The 17,859-nt window shown below is 40.2% G+C and overlaps 1 protein-coding gene across 2 annotated transcripts in view; it reads left to right on the top strand.

The window, feature by feature from the left end:
* LOC139416725 (membrane associated guanylate kinase, WW and PDZ domain containing 3a) overlaps window positions 1-17,859 on the top strand; it is a 275,221-nt gene that overhangs the window by 245,181 nt on the left and 12,181 nt on the right. For both annotated transcript variants that reach the window (XM_071165722.1, XM_071165724.1), the window contains exons 13-19: window positions 4,227-4,258; window positions 6,413-6,617; window positions 6,889-6,983; window positions 8,557-8,749; window positions 10,008-10,214; window positions 10,988-11,173; window positions 11,410-11,506. In XM_071165722.1, the coding sequence (XP_071021823.1) occupies window positions 4,227-4,258; window positions 6,413-6,617; window positions 6,889-6,983; window positions 8,557-8,749; window positions 10,008-10,214; window positions 10,988-11,173; window positions 11,410-11,506 (1,015 nt within the window). The remainder of the gene's footprint in view (window positions 1-4,226; window positions 4,259-6,412; window positions 6,618-6,888; window positions 6,984-8,556; window positions 8,750-10,007; window positions 10,215-10,987; window positions 11,174-11,409; window positions 11,507-17,859) is intronic.

Below are 17,859 nucleotides of genomic sequence, written 5' to 3'. Positions count from 1 at the left end.
ACAAAACAGCTTCCTCTTTGCAGTAGTTTATGGGCTTGGTTGCCCACCTTTTTTTGGTTACTGTACCACCAACTGAATATTGCTCTGCACGGAGTACCCCGGAAGTACCCCTTCATGTTCATTTTACCAGTAGGCCGATGGTCTCATGAGTCTTCTCAAGTACCCCTGTGGATAGGTAAAGTACCCCTAGAGTCGGTGTCCTACCCCTGGTTGGGAACTACTGCCTTAGACCTTGGTAATCAGCGCTGTTATGATAGGAGTGTGGCAGTGCATGCCTTCATCCCAGTCAACATACCTGTGTTCAGAGGAGCTGCCAGACCAAACTGATTGCTTCCACCGTAGTCTGACTGGGTCATGCTGCTGTGAAGATGTGGTAGTAGTAGTTCATTGAGGAAGTATGTTAGATGGCCGTTCAGCTCCTCAGAAGCCGGCCCTCCCAGAAGCCAGCCCCAGAGCCACCCACCGTTTAATAAAGCAATTTCATGCTCTAGTCTTTCCCACTATCGATCCACTATCCATTTCCCATTTGCACCTCTGCACCTTGACCGGAGAGGAGGGGGGAGGAGGAGAGGGAGGAGTAGGAGGAGAGGGAGGATGAGAAGGGTATGCTAACGCAAGATATATTCAGACAACTGTAGTGTTTGGCTAGGTAGTGATTCATGGGGGGGGGAAAATCTTGTATATTATTTTTGACGATATATCGTATTGTTTTGACAATATTGCAATATTCTTTGCAGTTTTCTGTACCTGCACAAATTCCAGTATTCATAGCTTGTTCTCCATCTTCTTTTTACATATGGAGCCAATTTGTTTTTTAGCACTTTTTCCATGGCTGGTCAAATCTCATTTTCTCATGACTCTCGAATTGGAACATCGAATTGCAATAAAATCACAGTTTCTAATCGCAATACATATAGAATAGTGAGAATCGCAATGCATATCGTATCGATGATCTTGTATTTTGAGGTACCTGGCATTTTCCAGCACTAGTAGTTATCTCTCAGCTCAGACTTCAATGGCAGGCAGTCTGACATTTTGTGAAGTGGAGAGTAATGGTGAAGATACAGTATGTTCACCTAGTGACGTGTGCTCTGAAGAGTCCTAATTGTGCTAAGTGATTAGAGGTCTGTTCGGTTTTATTTAAAAAATGTAGACATTGAGTGATGTAACAACACAGAGAGAAAATATGAATAAAAGTCCCATAATAGTAGTGACTGAAGCCATTACTGATTACCACTTGTTAACCATCATTTATTTACATTGCTTTACTTAAATTCAATATTTGTTTTATTTTATGACTTTATTATTTAATTCCAAGTCATCTCTATATAGCAGCTGTCGATACCATCTGACAAAATCACTACTTTAGTAGTTCTTCAAAGTAAATAATTACTTTTATGATTGCTGAATACCAACTATCAATCACTTAGATCACGTATTTTCAGGCTCACGAAGCAACCGCTTTCTATCTCTCTCCATCCAGCGTTCTCTCTTCCCTCAGTCCCCATGTCTTGCTCTGCACAGACCGGACAAATTTAAGCGAGAGCGGAAGGGATTATGGTCATTGTGGTTCATTACCACGTTTTCTGAGCTAAACATGTAGAATATTGGGCTGTTGGAAACTACAACTTTATAATACATCGCACAATTCAGGCTTGATCTGATTTATCTCTACAGAAACTGCACATTGAGCTCAAGTAATTGAACTGACGTCGGTCCATTAGTTGTTTAAAAACCGAAAAATTTGAATGAGTCAAGAAGCAGTATGTTCAGCCAGAGATGTGTTGTGTGCCAACTCCTGTACTGTGAAGTGTTTGTCCTGAGGAGGCCTGGGGGAGGGAGCAGGATCAGGTTATACTGTTGACTCCTCCATGGGAGAATGAGGGGAGACTGGTGGAGGGGCTGGCAGGGTCATCAGGAGGTCACCTAGGGGCTGAGGTATAGAACCTTGGGTCTATGACCAGGGGGTAACAGCAGCTCTCCACCACTGACAGCCATAGAGAGGGAGAACAGGAACTTGCCTGCTGGGTTGGCCCCAAGCACTATCCAGCTCACTAAAGGGTGCTTCCGCTGTGCAATAATGGTGCTTGCCCTAAGCGGTACAGGTAATTCCTATGGGAATGTTCACCATGGTCAATGAAAAGGTGCTGACTGGTGACTGCTACCTGTGTGTTGTGTAAGAGTTAGAACATTTTATTAACTTCTTATGGCTGGGGGCAGTATTGAGTAGCTTGGATGAATAAGGTGCCCAGAGTAGTAAACTGCCTGCTCCTCAGTCCCAATTGCTAATATATGCATAGTATTAGTATATTTGGATAGAGAATACTCTGATGTTTCTAAAACTGTTTGAATGATGTCTGTGAGTATAATAGAACTCATATGGCAAGCAAAAACTTGAGAAAAAATCCAACCCGTAAGTGGGAAATCTGAGGTTGGTCGATTTTCAACTCAGCCCCTATTGAAGATACAGTGGGATATTGGTCATCTTGTACTTCCTAAGGCTTCCACGAGATGTCAACCGTCTTTAGAAACTTGTTTGAGGCTTCTACTGTGAAGGGGGGCTGAATGAGAGGGGAATGAGTCAGAGGTCTGCCAGCAGCTGGTCACGCGCATTCACATGAGAGCTCCCGTTCCTTTGCTTTTCTGAAGACAAAGGAACTCTCCGGTTGGAATTTTATTGAAGTTTTATGTTAAAAACATCCTAAAGATTGATTCTATACATCGTTTGACATGTTTCTATGGAACTTTTTGACATTTTGTCTGCAACTAGTCAATGCACTTTGTGAGTTTTGATTTGTTTACCAAACGCGCTAACAAAAGTAGCTATTTGGACATAAATTATGGACATTACAGAACAAATCAAACATTTATTGTGGAACTGGGATTCCTGGGAGTGTCATCTGATGAAGATCATCAAAGGTTAGTGATTAATTCTATCTCTATTTCAGATTTTTGTGACTCCACTCTTTGGCTGGGAAAATGGCTGTTTTTTTCTGTGATATGGCTCTGACCTAACATAATCGTTTGTGGTGCTTTCGATGTAAAGCCTATTTGAAATCGGACACTACGTGGGATAAACAACAAGATTACCTTTTAAAACGGTATAAGATACATGTATGTTTGAGGAATTTTAATTATGAGATTTTTGTTGTTTTGAATTTGGCGCCCTGGTATTCACTGGCTGTTGTCATATCGATCCCAGCCGGGATCTCAGCCCTAAGAGGGTCATCAGGAGGTCCCTCCACAATGATACAATAATCCACATTGTGGACCACTTCAATTGAGTTTTGAGAAACGAAAAACAATCCTAGTCAAAAATGGTACAGGCGTCATCTAGAATGCATTACATCATCTATACACATGTATGCATAAACAAAACATAGTACAGTGGATAAAATGACAATTATGAAGATAAATAAATGTACATTATTGTTACCTGATTACATTTTCATCAAGACCGTAAGTATTTTTGGTGTGTCATACAGATATACACCACTTGGCTTCTTTTGATGGTCACTGGGCATCTTTTAATGGTCACTGGGATTCTTTTAATGGTCACTGGGATTCTTTTCATGGTCACTGGGATTCTTTTCATGGTCACTGGGATTCTTTTCATGGTCACTGGGCTTCTTTTAATGGTCACTGGGATTCTTTTCATGGTCACTGGGCTTATTTTCATGGTCAATGGGCTTCTTTCGATGAGGCTGGTAGGTCTAATGCTGATTATCTGAATGGAGTGTCTTACTGTGGAATGGTAGCAACAGGTGTGGAGAATAAATTACAAGGTTAACCCTTTGTGAGGCTCATCTCATTGCTCTTCCCTTAGTCTGTTTCTCTGTCTTGACGTCAGAGATCCTTCCCACGCTGCTGCTTGAGCATAATACCACCTACTGGTCAAGTTGAACCATGATCCTGCTGGCGTTTAGTATCAGAGAGTAGAACAGGGAGAGGATATAGAGATATATGGGGCTGTCATGGTTACCACTCATTATGTAGGGCAGAGTGTGTGTCTAGGGGAAACAGTCATCTTGTATGATGAATGAGAATGTACTGTTTCACATCAGAACAGGGTCAATGGTGTGGGGAAACAGAGATGTATAATAATCTATCAGACCTCCATCACAATAACCCAGTCACCCAATATGTCCTCCATAGTAAATGCTCTTCTTCTACTGTATTGAGTCATCTTTCTATTTTTTTTTCTCTCTCCCTCTCTCCGCCCCCAGGTCAGACATCTCCCGTGAAGTCTCTAAAACCTGTAAGTTAAAAGAAATGCTTTTAATTACCCTGCTCCTTCTCCTCTCCTCCTCCTGCTGTCCTCTCTCACACTCTCTCCTCTCTCACAGAGACTCTCTCCTCTCTCTCCTCACCCTCTCCTCACTCCCTCCTCTCTAACAGAGACTCTCTCCTCTCTCACAGAGACTCTCTCCTCTCACAGACTCTCTCTCCTCACTCTCTCCTCTCTCACAGAGACTCTCTCCCCTTGGCCTCTACAGGGGATTCTAATGAATCCCAAATTGTGTCCCAAATTGCGCCTTATTTGCGCCTTATTCCCTATATAGTGCACTTCTTTTATTCAGGGCCTATAGGGCTTTGGTCAAAAGTAGTGCACTATGTAGGAGGGAAAAGTGCCATTTGGGACAGATACTGTAGAAAGTGTCAAGTGAGTCTAGGAACAGAGACAGAAACACAGCGCTTTTAAACACCAGACAGGAGATTAATTATTAAAACAATCGTGATATAACTTTGTCTTAGTTTCTTTCCCCCACCAGCAAGCAGAGTCGTCTGCTGTAGAGAGAATTATTCAAAGAGCTAACACGAGTTGCGAGCCAAAAACACACACACACAATGGTGTTATTTTTGGAGGCAACCGGCTGACTGGGGTGTGTGAATGTGCTCCTGGCAAACAGCTACTTATCATCCTGGCTGGTAGTAACTGTAGTATGTAGCAGTGGTGTAAGCTGCTTATACCTCTCTAGGATAGGGGGACAGTCGCGTCTCACTTGGCCAAAAGCCAGGGAAAATGCAGAGCGCCAGATTCAAATAAAATTATATAAAAATCAAACTTTCATTAAATCACACATGTAAGATACTAAATTAAAGCTACACTTGGTGTGAATCCAGCCAACATGTCAGATTTTAAAAAGGCTTTTCGGCGAAAGCATAAGAAGCTATTATCTGATGATAGCACAACAGTAAAAAAAGAGAGTAGCATATTTCAACCCTGCAGGCGCTACGCAGAAATAAAATATATATCATGCCTTACCTTTTGACGAGCTTCTTTTGTTGGCACTCCAATATGTCCCATAAACATCACAAATGGTCCTTTTGTTCGATTAATTCCGTCCATATATATCCAAAATGTCCATTTATTTGGCGCGTTTGATCCAGAAAAAAACAGCTTCCAATTTGCGCAACGTCACTACAAAATATCTCAAAAGTTACCTGTAAACGTTGCCAAAACATTTCAAAATACTTTGTAATACAACTTTAGGTATTTTTAAACGTTAATAATCGATCAAATTGAAGACGGGTCTATCAGTTTTCAATAGAGGACGAGAGGAAACTAATGCCACTTTTCAAGTTTTGGCCAACTCTCAACAGCATTACCCTTTTCCAAGTTGGCCGTACTTCTTCATTGCACAAAGGAATAACCTCAACCAAATTCCAAAGACTGGTGAAATCCAGTGGATGCGGTAGGAACAAACTAGTGCCTAAGAAATATCGTTTTCCCATGAGAACCCAATGAACAGACAGTGACCTCAAAAATTAATTATTCTGAATGGTTAGTCTTCTGGGTTTTGCCTGCTACATAAGTTCTGTTATACTCACAGACATGATTAAAACAGTTTTAGGAACTTCAGAGTATTTTCTATCCAAATATACTAATAATATGCATATCTTATACTCTTGGCATGAGTAGCAGGAAGTTGAAATTGGGCACGCTATTTATCCAAAAGTGAAAATGCTGCCCCCTATCCCAAAGAGGTTTTAAGCCATGTTCAATAGTTCTGTTCCTAGAGCCCAGCAGATACATTCTTAGAGGGCTGCCTTCTCTGAACAACAGACTAGAGAAGTCTACTTGGTCAGCAACAAGCCTTTGTACACGGCTCAGAATCAGTGCAGACAAAGCCTTATATTGAGATATATAACTAAGGCTTTGGCTCAGTGGAAGTATTATCATTCAGCTTTATAAAGGGACTGTGTTAGTAGAGTTAAGGCCAGCACTGTAGACACTAGGGGGAAAACTCCTAAGTGTAGTTTGGGGTTACAGAAGAAAGGTAACTCTTCCTAAATCCAACACTATTTCACTCAGTGTCTGAGTTGTAGGTTATTGTATACTGTCTATGTTAAAACCATGATATGAATAAAAAACAGTTTTAATTGAATCATCTTGTTTATTGTGTTGCAGTGCACTGCTCCCATGTCTCAGCAGAGGCAGGAGAGAAAGGAGAAGGAGATGACAACCAGCACAGAGACCCTCAGCACCCCAGAGCCAGCCCTGACCCCCGCCCCACAGCCCCTTCCCTTTTCCCCCAACAGCATCCACTCAGCCTCCCCCAAGCCTGACCCCTCAGAACTCTACCTCAAGTCCAAGGCCCTGCTGGACAGCAAACGTGAGTATACACAAACCCATCTAACCTGACTGACGGACAGTCTCTATCCAGTCTCTCACAACACTCTGCTTGGCTGGTACTTTTAAATGTTCAGTCTGTCACAAGAGACTTCACATCATACTGTAGTTCACATTTTCCACCTGTCAGACTGATATTACTTAGCAGGTTGTCCAAGTCTTATCATTCCACTGCACAGTATCTGGCTATTCTTCACTAACAATAGTGAGTTAACCCATTGTGTCCTTCTCCCTGTCTTTCCCTGTTTATCCAGCCCCCAACACCAAGGACCTAGATGTCTTCATCAAGAGGAACCAGGAGTCGGGCTTTGGTTTCCGAGTCTTAGGAGGAGAGGGGCCAGATCAGCCCGTAAGTACCCACACAAAGAGACTGCTCTATCCTGGTTCAGCCAGCATTAAAACTTCTTAGGCATCGGCAAACCATCAACGGGACAGTTGTAAATCATGCAGTGCAAATGTCTGTACATACAACAAATGTCTGTACATATAAGTGTCTTATATCGGCTGAAAGCTTAAATTATTGTTAATATAACTGCACTGTCCAATTTACAGTAGGTATTACTGCGAGAAAATGCCATGCTATTGTTTGAGGAGAGCTCCTAACAACAAAACACTTTTTTCACAGCGATAGGTTTGATAAATTCACCTCTGAAGGTGAAATGTGTACTTACATTATGAAATCTTCCTCTGATTTATCATCCAAATGGTCCCAGAGATAACATGAAGTGTTGTTTTGTTAGATAAAATCCTTTTTCATATCCTAAAAGGGTCCATATAGCATGTACGATCAATTTTGTATTTCCACTCGTTCAATTTACAAAAAAAGGAATTAGTGAAAATCTCACCCTAAACATTGGTTCAACAAATCCAATCACGTTTGTATGTATTCCTCAGAGATCCTAGAACGTAACAAGACTTCACTATATCATTAAGGGTGTAGTATATCCTATAGGACACCATATTTGGTCAGAGAGCGATGCCTTCATTGCACGCCGAAGGCGGTCTTCACTTGAACGACTCTAACTTTGTAAAATAAGCACCAATCGGGGTCAAACAAAGCTATCTAGATAGCCAATGAGCTGGGCTTTACGGGTGTATCCGGAAACCCTGTGTCTGTCACAAAATGTAGGTGCTAACCTTTTGCGACAGCATGCCTTGTCCTTTTGGACAAAAATGATAAGAATATTCAAAATGATGTTATGAAAACTGGTTGTTTTGCAAATGTGGAGCTTATAATATGGCTACTAATACTCGAAAAGCTAAATAAAAGTCCAAGTATACAGAGTTGACGATATTATTGCAGAAAAATGTAATATGAATGCAAATGTCTGCTTCACAATTTGCCCATATGTACCTGGGTGACTTCACACTAAATGTCATGGAGAACGCTCATACGTCAAGTTACCCGTGTGAAACTTTGCACATACACTGCTGCCATCTTGTGGATACCATCAGAATTACAACCAGAGCGCTGGCTAGAATTGGGACCTTTCTCTTGCATTTCAAAGATGGAGATAAATTTTATTTTCTTCTACCAGATCTATTATGTTATATTCTCCTACATTCAAATCACATTTCCACAAATGTCAAAGTGTTTCCTTTCAAATGGTACCAAGAATATGCATATTCATGCTTCAGGGCCTGAGTTACAGGCACTTAGATTTGGTATGTAATTTTAGGTGAAAATTGAAAAAAAGGGGGCTATCCATAAGACGTTTTAAAACTCTGGGCACACTGTGGGCTGCTTTCCTGGAACTAGGTTAAGCCTAGTAGTAGAGTTAATAGTGCTTTAAATGGGTTACCTCCATTGGCCATGTTTTTTCTGGGTCTGGGAAACAGGCTCTAAATCAGGTTAAAGTTATCCCCCTGTGTTTGAGTGTCTTAAATAAATGTCATCATACCTGCCTCTCTCCCTGCGCCAGGTGTACATTGGTGCCATCGTGCCCCTAGGAGCGGCAGAGAAGGACGGACGTCTTCGGGCAGGTGATGAACTCATGTGTATCGATGGGGTGCCAGTCAAGGGCAAGTCTCACAAGCATGTGCTGGAGCTGATGACCAACGCTGCCCGCAATGGACAGGTCATGCTGACAGTCCGCAGGAAATTGGCACATACAGGTATGTGAGTGGCTGGGTGTGACTGTGAGTGTGAGTAGACAGTTGGCTTTGAGAGGAGAGAAAGATTGAGAAATAAAGAGAAATTTGTGTTTGAGTGTTTATGCATCTCTTCTAAAAGTGCTGATAATTGTGTGAAGTGCTGTGGAATCAGATCCAGTTGGAGGAGAAGATGTCCATGGCACACAGAAAACAAGATGAGTGCTGTTCTGTTCTGACAGACTGAAGCCCACGCAGTATACAGCAGCTTTGTTTACACAAAAAAATAAGCTTCTATGACAAGAGAGAGAACTTTTGAAATTGCTTTGAATGACAGACATGATCGTACTGGAGGAAATTAAGCATCAATCATATACTCTTTGTGGTTGAAATCAAAGCATGAGTTGACAAGACAAAGATTCAAGAAAACCAACACATAGGCTACACATGAAAGATTGACTGAGGCAGAATTGACTTATCAAACATTTCTTTCCAAATATTTATTTCCTATTCTGTGCACAGATATGCCAAACACACATCAGTGAGTCTTTCTATACCGTAATTGTGGGGTTCATTTTAAAATGAACACTAGTATGACATTGATACAGCCTAAAATGAATCATTGGTGGCCTAAACTGAGCATTATAAACAACTTTAAGGGGCGGCAGAAAGCTTACCGGTTAGAGAGGCGAGTCAGCAATCCGTCGGGAAAATATCTGGCGAGAAGTGAGCTGGTAACTGGAGGCTTGCTAGTATCAAATCCTACATGCCATTGCCTGTCGTTGTGCCCTTGAGCAAGGCACTTAACCCACCACAACAACAGCTCCCCGGGTGCTCAGTGAGGCAACCCCCCGCAGCTCTCCAAAACCTGTATATGTATGTCAATGGAGGCTGGTGGGTGGAGCTATAGGAGGATGGACTCATTATAATGGTTGGAATGAAATGGATGGAACGGAGTCAAACGTGGTTTCCATATGTTTGATGTGTTTGATACCGTTCCATTAATTACATTCCAGCCATTATAATGAGCCCTTCCTCCTATAGCTTCTCTCACCAGCCTCCACTGATGTATGTGTGTCTTTCGGAGGAAGTAAAATTGAGGTTGGAACGTGTATGCAATTGACCAATAAAGTGATGTTAACTCATACCTTTGAGCTTTCATAAGAATGGTTGTGAGAGAGAGACCATAAACAACCCGACAATTACATGAATATAATGTAGACAGTAAGTTATCCCAACTGAACCCATATAAAACTATTTTTCTCTGTGCGTGTGTGATCAGAGGGCAGTGGAGAGGAGGATGGTGGTAGTGGTCAGCAGCAGGTGGCTCCAGCCCTGGTCAATGGCTCCCCCAAGCTGCCCCGCATCCAGGTCCCTACAGCCAGCTCCCCCCACCAAGCAGAATGCTACGACGTCACCCTGCAACGCAAAGACAACGAAGGCTTCGGCTTCGTCATCCTTACCTCCAAGAACAAGCCTCCTCCCGGAGGTAAGATATATTCCAACTCTACTCCAACTCTCTATGGATGATGCTGTTTGGCAATTTAGAGACAGTTCCCTCTAATACAAAACATAACCTCCATGCTTGTATTCCACTCAATCACAATGTAGACTATTTTCAATGCCTCTTATTTCAAGTAGATTCAAGTAGAGAAAATAGCTTTGTTTTTGCATAATTGGTCTTTCCAAGCTGTTTAATCTCTTGTCATTACTGATTGGGTAACACACAGAGCACGGTATTGACCCACGCAGCATGCCATATCTCTCTCTTTCTGTCACTCCTTTTGTCTCTCCCTGTCTTTCTGTCTATCAGTACTTGAGTTTGTGTGTACACTGAACTAATGGTACAGACAGGAGGCATGGAGTAGTGAGGTTCACTATACGTAAAGAACATGAAGTACTTCCTATGAGGGAGATGACAAAGGACAATATAAAGACTCTTTCAAATTGTGTTTGGTTGAAATTGTCAAAAATGAGATTTATAGCTTTATTTAGCTTATTGAATACTTGTTTTTTTTTAGAATGATTATTTTTACCTTTAGGTAAGTCGGTTAAGAACAAATTCTTATTTTACAATGACAGCCTACCCTGACCAAACCTCCCCTAACCCTGACAACACTGGGCCAATACTGCTTTGATACAATGAATAACCAGTTTGGTACAATGAAAAACCACAACTGCTTTACAAGTACCATCTGCAGTAGTACCTGACAGAGCGGAGCTAAATGGTCCTGTCGTCTCGTTCACTCTCTGATGCTTCAGTTATCCCTCACAAGATTGGTCGCATCATCGAGGGCAGCCCCACAGACCGTAGCGGTCAGCTGAAGGTGGGCGACCATATCTCAGCGGTCAACTCCCAGTCCATCATGGAACTGTCCCACAACGACATCGTCCAACTCATCAAGGAGGCCGGCAACGCTGTCACCCTCACTGTGGTGCCAGAGGATGGTGAGACCTTCCACAGACACACTGCACTCTGGGAAATGGAGCCCTACTTGATATGGGATTCTGTAATATTGTTTTAATGTTTACTGTGGAATGGGGAACTACTACATTTGTTAGTCTTGCATTTTCAGTTTTTGTTATTTTGATATTGCTAGATAAAGTGAAAAAGGAAAGGTTGGAGAGGATGAAATGTTAGTTTGCATGACATTCCATACTGAAAGTGTTCTGTGTTATTTTAGAGAATAGTGGCCCTGCATCTGAAACCAGTTCAGCCAAGCAGAGCCCTGCAGCACAGCACAGAGCTATGGGCCAGCAGCCTGCCAGCCACACTGACAGGTACAGGAGCGGACACACACACACACACACACACACACACAGCACTACATGACCCATCCTGAAGAGAAGGGGATGGAAGAGAAGGATTAACAGTGGATGGTGTGGCTGCACTCAGTATTAGATCTTCCTGTTTAAACCAGATTACCTGTGTTGGACTTTTAATCCATTACTACAGCACCTGTAATTCCCCTCTCATTTCCTAACCCTCTCGCTCTGCTCTGCTCACCGTGTGGTTTCACCCTGGATCTTTCCTCATTTCCCCTTTCCCACTTTTCTCTCTTCTCAAGTAAAGACCTTCCTCCTTCTCATGCATCTCTAACACGTGCCAGGGTGAGGTAGGTCTCTGTAAATAAAGGGAGAGAGAGAGGAAGGCTGTCTGCTTAGCAGTCTTAAGTATGTAAACTCTTCTGCTAAGAATACTCTTTAGATATCACTGGTTCTCGCTAGCATACTATATTATTATAATAATTATTATATCACTGGTTCTCTCTAGCATATATTATTATTATTATTATTATATCACTGGTTCTCTCTAGCATACTATATTATTATAATAATTATTATATCACTGGTTCTCTCTAGCATATATTATTATTATTATTATTATATCACTGGTTCTCTCTAGCATATTATATTATTATTATTATTATATCACTGGTTCTCGCTAGCATACTATATTATTATTATAATTATTATATCACTGGTTCTCTCTAGCATATATTATTATTATTATTATTATATCACTGGTTCTCTCTAGCATTTATTATTATTATTATATCACTGGTTCTCTCTAGCATTTATTATTGTTATTATATCACTGGTTCTCTCTAGCATATGTTATTATTATTATATCCCTGGTTCTCTCTCGCATTTACTATTATTATTATATCACTGGTTCTCTCTAGCATTTATTATTATTATTATTATTATAGAACTGGTTCTCTCTAGCATTTATTATTATTATTATATCGCTGGTTCTCTCTAGCATTTATTATTATTATTATATCACTGGTTCTCTCTAGCATTTATTATTGTTATTATATCACTGGTTCTCTCTAGCATATGTTATTATTATTATATCCCTGGTTCTCTCTCGCATTTACTATTATTATTATATCACTGGTTCTCTCTAGCATTTATTATTATTATTATTATTATAGAACTGGTTCTCTCTAGCATTTATTATTATTATTATATCGCTGGTTCTCTCTAGCATTTATTATTATTATTATAATATCACTGGTTCTCTCTAGCATATAATATTATTATTAATATTATTATTATATCACTGGATCTCTCTAGCATTTATTATTATTGTTATTATTATATCACTTGTTCTCTCTAGCATGTATTATTATTATTATAATATCACTGATTCTCTCTAGCATATTATATTATTATTATTATAATATCACTGGTTCTCTCTAGGATATTATATTATTATTATTATATCGCTGGTTCTCTCTAGCATTTATTATTATTGTTATTATTATATCACTTGTTCTCTCTAGCATGTATTATTATTACTTTAATATCACTGGTTCTCTCTAGCATATTTCAATATTATTATATCACTGGTTCTCTCTAGCATTTATTATTATTATTATTGTTATTATTATATCACTGGTTCTCTCTAGCATATATTATTATTACTTTAATATCACTGGTTCTCTCTAGCATATATTAATATTATTATTAGTATATCAAATCAAATTTATTTATATAGCCCTTCGTACATCAGCTGATGTCTCAAAGTGCTGTACAGAAACCCAGCCTAAAACCCCAAACAGCAAGCAATGCAGGTGTAGAAGCACGGTGGCTAGGAAAAACTCCCTAGAAAGGCCAAAACCTAGGAAGAAACCTAGAGAGGAACCAGACTATGTGGGGTGGCCAGTCCTCTTCTGGCTGTGCCGGGTGGAGATTATAACAGAACATGGCCAAGATGTTCAAATGTTCATAAATGACCAGCATGGTCAAATAATAATAATCACAGGCAGAACAGTTGAAACTGGAGCAGCAGCACAGCCAGGTGGACTGGGGACAGCAAGGAGTCATCATGTCAGGTAGTCCTGAGGCATGGTCCTAGGGCTCAGGTCCTCAGAGAGAGAGAAAGAAAGAAAGAGAGAGAGAGTTAGCGAGAGCATACTTAAATTCACACAGGACACCGGATAGGACAAACTGACCCTAGCCCCCCGACACATAAACTACTGCAGCATAAATACTGGAGGCTGAGACAGGAGGGGTCAGGAGACACTGTGGCCCCATCCGATGACACCCCCGGACAGGGCCAAACAGGAAGGATATAACCCCACCCACTTTGCCAGAGCACAGCCCCTACACCACTAGAGGGATATCTTCAACCACCAACTTACCATCCTGAGACAAGGCTGAGTATAGCCCACAAAGATCTCCGCCACGGCTCAACCCAAGGGGGGGCGCCAACCCAGACAGGAAGATCACATCACTGACTCAACCCACTCAAGTGACGCACTCCTCCTAGGGATGGTATGAAAGAGCCCTAGTAAGCCAGTGACTCAGCCCCTGTAATAGGGTTAGAGGCAGAGAATCCCAGTGGAAAGAGGGGAACCGGCCAGGCAGAGACAGCAAGGGCGGTTCGTTGCTCCAGAGCCTTTCCGTTCACCTTCACACTCCTGGGCCAGACTACACTCAATCATATGACCCACTGAAGAGATGAGTCTTCAGTAAAGATTTAAAGGTTGAGACCGAGTTTGCGTCTCTCACATGGGTAGGCAGACCATTCCATAAAAATGGAGCTCTATAGGAGAAAGCCCTGCCTCAAGCTGTTTGCTTAGAAATTCTAGGGACAATTAGGAGGCCTGCGTCTTGTGACCGTAGCGTACGTGTAGGTATGTACGGCAGGACCAAATCAGAGAGATACAGTGCCTTGCGAAAGTATTCGGCCCCCTTGAACTTTGCGACCTTTTGCCACATTTCAGGCTTCAAACATAAAGATATAAAACTGTATTTTTTTGTGAAGAATCAACAACAAGTGGGACACAATCATGAAGTGGAACGACATTTATTGGATATTTCAAACTTTTTTAACAAATCAAAAACTGAAAAATTGGGCGTGCAAAATTATTCAGCCCCCTTAAGTTAATACTTTGTAGCGCCACCTTTTGCCTCGATTACAGCTGTAAGTCGCTTGGGGTATGTCTCTATCAGTTTTGCACATCGAGAGACTGACATTTTTTCCCATTCCTCCTTGCAAAACAGCTCGAGCTCAGTGAGGTTGGATGGAGAGCATTTGTGAACAGCAGTTTTCAGTTCTTTCCACAGATTCTCGATTGGATTCAAGTCTGGACTTTGACTTGGCCATTCTAACACCTGGATATGTTTATTTTTGAACCATTCCATTGTAGATTTTGCTTTATGTTTTGGATCATTGTCTTGTTGGAAGACAAATCTCCGTCCCAGTCTCAGGTCTTTTGCAGACTCCATCAGGTTTTCTTCCAGAATGGTCCTGTATTTGGCTCCATCCATCTTCCCATCAATTTTAACCATGTTCCCTGTCCCTGCTGAAGAAAAGCAGGCCCAAACCATGATGCTGCCACCACCATGTTTGACAGTGGGGATGGTGTGTTCAGGGTGATGAGCTGTGTTGCTTTTAGGCCAAACATAACGTTTTGCATTGTTGCCAAAAAGTTCAATTTTGGTTTCATCTGACCAGAGCACCTTCTTCCACATGTTTGGTGTGTCTCCCAGGTAAATTACACTTTTTATGGATATCTTTAAGAAATGGCTTTCTTCTTGCCACTCTTCCATAAAGGCCAGATTTGTGCAATATACGACTGATTGTTGTCCTATGGACAGAGTCTCCCACCTCAGCTGTAGATCTATGCAGTTCATCCAGAGTGATCATGGGCCTCTTGGCTGCATCTCTGATCAGTCTTCTCCTTGTATGAGCTGAAAGTTTAGAGGGACGGCCAGGTCTTGGTAGATTTGCAGTGGTCTGATACTCCTTCCATTTCAATATTATCGCTTGCACAGTGCTCCTTGGGATGTTTAAAGCTTGGGAAATCTTTTTGTATCCAAATCCGGCTTTAAACTTCTTCACAACAGTATCTCGGACCTGCCTGGTGTGTTCCTTGTTCTTCATGATGCTCTCTGCGCTTTTAACGGACCTCTGAGACTATCACAGTGCAGGTGCATTTATACGGAGACTTGATTACACACAGGTGGATTGTATTTATCATCATTAGTCATTTAGGTCAACATTGGATCATTCAGAGATCCTCACTGAACTTCTGGAGAGAGTTTGCTGCACTGAAAGTAAAGGGGCTGATTGTGATTGTGATGATTGTGTCCCACTTGTTGTTGATTCTTCACAAAAAAATACAGTTTTATATCTTTATGTTTGAAGCCTGAAATGTGGCAAAAGGTTGCAAAGTTCATGGGGGCCGAATACTTTCGCAAGGCACTGTAGGTAGGAGCAAGTCCATGTAATGCTTTGTAGGTTAGCAGTAAACCTTGAAATCAGCCCTTGCTTTGACAGGAAGCCAGTGTAGGGAGGCTAGCACTGGAGTAATATGATCAAATTTTTGGGTTCTAGTCAGGATTCCAGCAGCCGTATTTAGCACTAACTGAAGTTTATTTAGTGCTTTATCCGGGTAGCCGGAAAGTAGAGCATTGCAGTAGTCTAACCTAGAAGTGACAAAAGCATGGATTAATTTTTCTGCATCATTTTTGGACAGAAAGTTTCTGATTTTTGCAATGTTACGTAGATGGAAAAAAGCTGTCCTTGAAACAGTCTTGATATGTTCTTCAAAAGAGAGATCAGGGTCCAGAGTAACGCCGAGGTCCTTCACAGTTTTATTTGAGACGACTGTACAACCATTAAGATTGATTGTCAGATTCAACAGAAGATCTCTTTGTTTCTTGGGACCTAGAACAAGCACCTCTGTTTTGTCCGAGTTTCAAAGTAGAAAGTTTGCAGACATCCACTTCCTTATGTCTGAAACACATGCTTCTAGCGAGGGCAATTTTGGGGCTTCACCATGTTTCATTGAAATGTACAGCTGTGTGTCATCCGCATAGCAGTGAAAGTTAACATTATGTTTTCGGATGACATCCCCAAGAGGTAAAATATATAGTGAAAACAATAGTGGTCCTAAAACGGAACCTTGAGGAACACCGAAATTTACAGTTGATTTGTCAGAGGACAAACCATTCACAGAGACAAACTGATATCTTTCTGACAGATAAGACCTAAACGAGGCCAGAACTTATTATATCACTGGTTCTCTCTAGCATGTATTATTATTATTATTATATCACTGGTTCTCTCTAGCATTTATTATTATTATATCGCTGGTTCTCTCTAGCATTTATTATTGTCATTATTAAATCACTGGTTATCTCTAGCATATATTATTATTATTATTAGTATATCACTGGTTCTCTCTAGCATATATTATTATTACTTTAATATCACTGGTTCTCTCTAGCATATATGATTTTTGTTATTATTTTTCACTGGTTCTCTCTGGCATATATGAATATTATTATTATTATATCACTAGTTTTCTCTTTGCATTTATTATTATTATTGTTATTATATTATTGGTTCTCTCTAGCATATTTTATTATTGTTATAACACTGGTTCTCTCTTGCATTTATTATTATTATTATTGTTATTATATCACTGGTTCTCTCTAGCATTTATTATTATTATTGTCATTATATTATTGGTTCTCTCTAGAATGTATTATTATTATTATTATATCACTGGTTCTCTATAATTTATTATTATTATATCACTGGTTCTCTCTAGCATATATTACTATTATATCACTGGTTCTCTAGCATATATTATTATTGTTATAACACTGGTTCTCTCTAGCATGTATTATTATTATTATTATTATATCACTGGTTCTCTCTAGCATTTATTATTATTATATCGCTGGTTCTCTCTAGCATTTATTATTGTCATTATTAAATCACTGGTTATCTCTAGCATATATTATTATTATTATTGTTATTAGTATATCACTGGTTCTCTCTAGCATATATTATTATTACTTTAATATCACTGGTTCTCTCTAGCATATATGATTTTTGTTATTATTTTTCACTGGTTCTCTCTAGCATATATGAATATTTGTATTATTATTATATCACTGGTTCTCTCTAGCATTTATTATTATTATTGTTATTATATTATTGGTTCTCTCTAGCATATATTATTATTGTTATAACACTGGTTCTCTTGCATTTATTATTATTATTGTCATTATATTATTGGTTCTCTCTAGAATGTATTATTTGTATTATTATATCACTGGTTCTCTATAATTTATTATTATTATAACACTGGTTCTCTCTAGCA

Source organism: Oncorhynchus clarkii, chromosome 9 (genome assembly GCF_045791955.1).
Source record: "Oncorhynchus clarkii lewisi isolate Uvic-CL-2024 chromosome 9, UVic_Ocla_1.0, whole genome shotgun sequence".
Classification (NCBI taxonomy): domain Eukaryota; kingdom Metazoa; phylum Chordata; class Actinopteri; order Salmoniformes; family Salmonidae; genus Oncorhynchus; species Oncorhynchus clarkii.
This window is presented reverse-complemented; position numbering and strand designations above follow the sequence as displayed.